General features: G+C 42.6%; 1 protein-coding gene across 1 annotated transcript; it reads left to right on the plus strand.

Moving 5' to 3' along the window:
* The first annotated feature begins 1,908 nt into the window (after positions 1-1,908).
* LOC137259671 (uncharacterized) lies at positions 1,909-2,805 on the plus strand. Its single transcript, XM_067797271.1, has one exon. The coding sequence runs from the start codon at positions 1,909-1,911 to the stop codon at positions 2,803-2,805; it is 897 nt and encodes a 298-aa protein (XP_067653372.1).
* The last annotated feature ends 1,623 nt before the right edge of the window (positions 2,806-4,428 follow it).

A 4,428-nucleotide genomic window follows, 5' to 3' on the forward strand; every position in this document is an offset into this window, starting at 1 on the left:
AACCAAAACGCAACATTACCACGTGTGAGTACGTTCATGGCGAGAACTCGGTCTTCGCTCCAGGCAATCAAAGACATTACTTGTCCTTCGAGGTCATATCACTGAAAAGGTCTATCTCGGTCTATGCTGTCTGCCCTCGGCTACTTCATGTTACAGTTCGCGAAGCTACGCATGCTACAGTTCCATTACGAATTCCTTCTGAAATCCCTAGCCTAGAGCGCGTTTGCGTTGTTGCAATGCGATACTTATAGCTGTTACTTTGCTTTATCACAAAAGACATTTCGGCTGGTGGTGAAACTCGAAAAACTAACCATATATGACTGGATGCTGTTTGGGTTTTGCGACAGAGATGACGATAATATGCATTTTCTGCCAAACACGCCATGTGAGACAAGCGTACTCCAGGACTTTTCAAAGTTGAGGGCGATGAGATGGTATCACTGAATTTCAAAACGTATGCCCTTCGCCAGAGCGATAAAAGCGGGAAATTGAGCTGTAAGAACAAGAATAAGATTCACGCCCCATTAAATCTCTATCAGTCTGTCTTGCTCGATGGAAATTTGAGATAGATTGTCAACAGCAGTTTCAGAAGTAGAAGTTTGATAAAGATTGATAAAGTTTGATAGATAAAGTTACGCTGATGTTTGTAAACTCAGGTGTTGATGAACAGTGTTGTCAGAAGAATACTCGCTTCCTTTTACATTTATCTTTGGTACTGGTGTATTTCTATATATTGTGAATACCGTTTCGATGCTCAGAATACCAGCTTCCTTGTGTATTTATCATTGGTAATGGTATATATTCTCTGAAATATAATATTTAACTATTACGAACTTACGAAGGTGCAAGGGCTTCACAGCGCACTGTATTCACCTGTCATCACTGAGCACAGATTTCGTCGTACGGGTGTAACGCACCACCGTCCCCAAAGACTCCGTCGATCTAGTCAACAAACTGTACCCCCTGTGCATCTTACATACTATTAACATTACCACCTTTACCAAGGTCTGTATAGCCACCTTCGTGTTTTATAGTAACCATCGCAACACACACCAAGCGGCGGAGCTGTTGCTATTTTTAGAAACGATGCAAAGTTCGAGCATGTTTTACCATTATTTCTATGACATATTTTTTTTTGCATATTCATGAACCCAAGGCATCAGTGATGATAAATATCACATAAAATATGTTTGAAAGCAGATATTTTCGGCGAAACGAGGTGAGCGAAAAAGACCATATTTAAGAAGACCTTCCAGTGGAAATTTCGCTGATTTTATTACTTCATATTTTTTATATGTCTAGCACAATTTTTTTCACATTTTATTCAAACCCTAAATGTAAATGAAAGAGTAGAGTTTCCTAACTTGCCTATTGTTCCCACGATTGACGCAGTGGCTCTCTGATTTCAACATTTGATGTTTTCTTGGATAGTTGTGGAGGAAATATGTAAAAAGGATGTAATGTATTGACCATTTGTGCTTGTCATAAGCTATGTATTGCTATAAGCGACATAAACATCCGGGCACTTCCGGTTCAGCCATAACTTCCTGTCATGTATCTTACATGGTGTCAGAAGTGAACACGGAAATCCGAAAAAATCAGACAACCATCCGTCCATCCGTAAATCAGAAAGTGACTTTATTGGTCTGTGGTAGCAGAAAATGGCCAATTTGAACTTTGATCACCCGCATATAGCCTGGGACAGCCCAGATTTGTATCAGGAATTCCGGAGGTTCAGAAACCATGTGAGTTTCGTGTTTGATGGTCCATTAGCGAAGATTGATGATAAAGGGAAAGCAGGCTGGTTAGGAACATGGATAGGAGAACAGGGGAGAGACATTTATAAAACGTTGCCATGGGAAGACGGTGAGAAAACTGACCCAGTGAAATTTTTTGGAAAGATTTGAAATGTACATCAGGCCACGTAAAAACAAACGTATTACCAGACATAGACTTAAACAGAGAAAGCAAACTAGTGAAGAATCATTTGACAACTTTGTTAAAGACTTGAGGTTGATGCTGCTAGACTGTGATTATACGGATTCAGATGACATGTTGATTGATTGCATCATTAGTGGCGCACATGAGAAAAAGTTGCAAGAGAAACTGTTAGATCGAGGTGAAGGTCTCACTTTAGCCAAAGCCCTGGACGTTGGCCGGCAATTTGAACTTTCCAGACAACAAATTAAAATTGTGCGTGATGAAGACACACCAGTGTTCGCACTTGGTAGTCATAAAAGCAGAAAGTTCAGGAAACCCAAAGGTGCTAGTCAACAAAGTCAACCTGATCGCAGTAGCAAACAGGATAAAAGGAAGAGTAACAGAGGCAATGCCCCTAAATCTTCACAGAATACAGGAAAATGTGGGTCATGTGGTAAAGACAGTAATCACACCTGGAATAATGGAAAGTGTCCAGCAATAGGAACAACATGCTCCTACTGCAAGAAACCGAACCACTGGTTAGCGGTGTGCAGGCGACGGCTACGTTTGAACACACTTGACATACTTTCAGAGGATGAAGGTACAGAACTGTCAGAGTCGGAAATTCTGACCATTCACTCAACTGTAGTTGTAAACACAGTTTCCGACGAAGACGACAAGTGGCTAGAAACAATCACCCTATCAGGTGGTCAGGACATTGTTGTCAAAATTGACACAGGTGCAAAGTGTAATGCAATTACACTTGAGGAGTACCGGAACATTTCACATTCAGGAGAACTAAGACGTTCCAACAACATACTGAAATCATTCACAAATGATCTGATCAAACCAGTGGCAGTAGCGGACCTGACGTTTCAAGTCTGACAATCAGGTAAACCGGTGACAAAAACATTTGAAATTGTTGACATTGAACAGGAAAATGTCATCAGTGGTGCAACATCTGAGGAACTTGGACTGATAATGCGCACGTCAGCTGTTAAATCTGTCAAAGCTGAAAAACCACCACCAGAATTTGATGAGTTTCCAGAGCTCATCCGGACAACTGGTACCCTACCAGGTACTTACAGTATCAAGTTGCAACCTGGCGCACAAGGTGTTGTACATGCAGCACGTCGACAACCCGCATCCCTGAAATCACAGATTATTCAGAAATTGGAACAGATGGAGAAAGATGGGTATATACAGAAGGTTGAACAACCGACTGAGTGGGTCAGTTCTATGGTAGCCTCCGTTAGAAATAACAAGCTGAGGATATGCATAGATGAAAAAGACCTCAACAAGGTCATACGTCGTGAACACCATCCAAGGAAAACCATAGAAGAAGTGGTGTCGGACATACCAGATGCCAAAGTGTTTTCTGTTCTGGACGCTAAAAGTGGTTTCCTACAGATAGAACTGGACGAGAAATCGTCGCTACTTACCACGTTTAACACCCATAGGGAGATACAAGTGGCTTCGTCTTTTTTTTGGTTTATGCTGCGCACCTGAAATGTTTCAGCGCATAATGGACGAGATGCTGGAAAACATCCCTGGTGCAGCCGCAATCATGGACGATATACTTGTCAGTGGTAGGGATGTAAATGAACATGATGAAGTGTTGCGCAAGGTAATTGAAAGAGCAACCAGCTACAATCTGAAACTAAACACGCAGAAATGCATGTTCCGCAAATCTGAAGTCCCATACGTCGGACATCTGCTGACATCAGACGGTCTGAAGCCAGACCCCAACAAAGTGAAGGCAGTGAAAGATATGCCAGCACCTGAAGACAAGGAAGGTATCAAACGCTTCCTAGGCTTTGGTACCTACCTCTACAAGTTTATACCAAACTTAAGTGAGATTGACGCCCCACTCCGACAACTCCTAAAGTCCGAAGTTCAGTTTGCATGGCAACCCGCTCAGCAGGAGGCGTTTGCCAAGCTCAAAGAACTCTGTAGCACTCCTCCTGTGCTGAAATACTTCGATGTGAATAAGCCGGTAGAAATTCACTGTGATGCTAGTCAAAACGGGCTCGGGGCAACTCTCATCCAAGACGACAGACCTGTGGCATACTCGTCGAGAGCCTTGACTGAAGTGGAGAAGCGCTATGCGCAAATCGAAAAAGAAATGTTGTCAATAGTCCATGCCTGCAAGAAATTTCATTGCTACATCTTTGGCAAGGAAGTTGTAGTGTATAATGACCACAAGCCACTTGAAGACATCTTCAAAAAGCCATTGTTATCTGCGCCGATGCGACTCCAGAGAATGCTACTGAGCATTCAGTGGTACCACATCAGGAGTGTCTACAGAAGAGGTATTGACATGAAACTTCCAGATACACTGTCAAGAGCGTATCTTCCTGAAAATACTCCAGACATAGACAGTCTAGAGCATGTGAGCATGGTTGACTTCCTGTCTGTCACGGATGACAGATACACTGAACTACACAGCGCCGCACAGAGACTGAGCTGTCAGAACTGAAATCCACAATCCTTCAGGGCTGGCCTGAT

This window comes from Haliotis asinina, chromosome 13 (assembly GCF_037392515.1).
Source record: "Haliotis asinina isolate JCU_RB_2024 chromosome 13, JCU_Hal_asi_v2, whole genome shotgun sequence".
Classification (NCBI taxonomy): Eukaryota; Metazoa; Mollusca; class Gastropoda; order Lepetellida; family Haliotidae; genus Haliotis; species Haliotis asinina.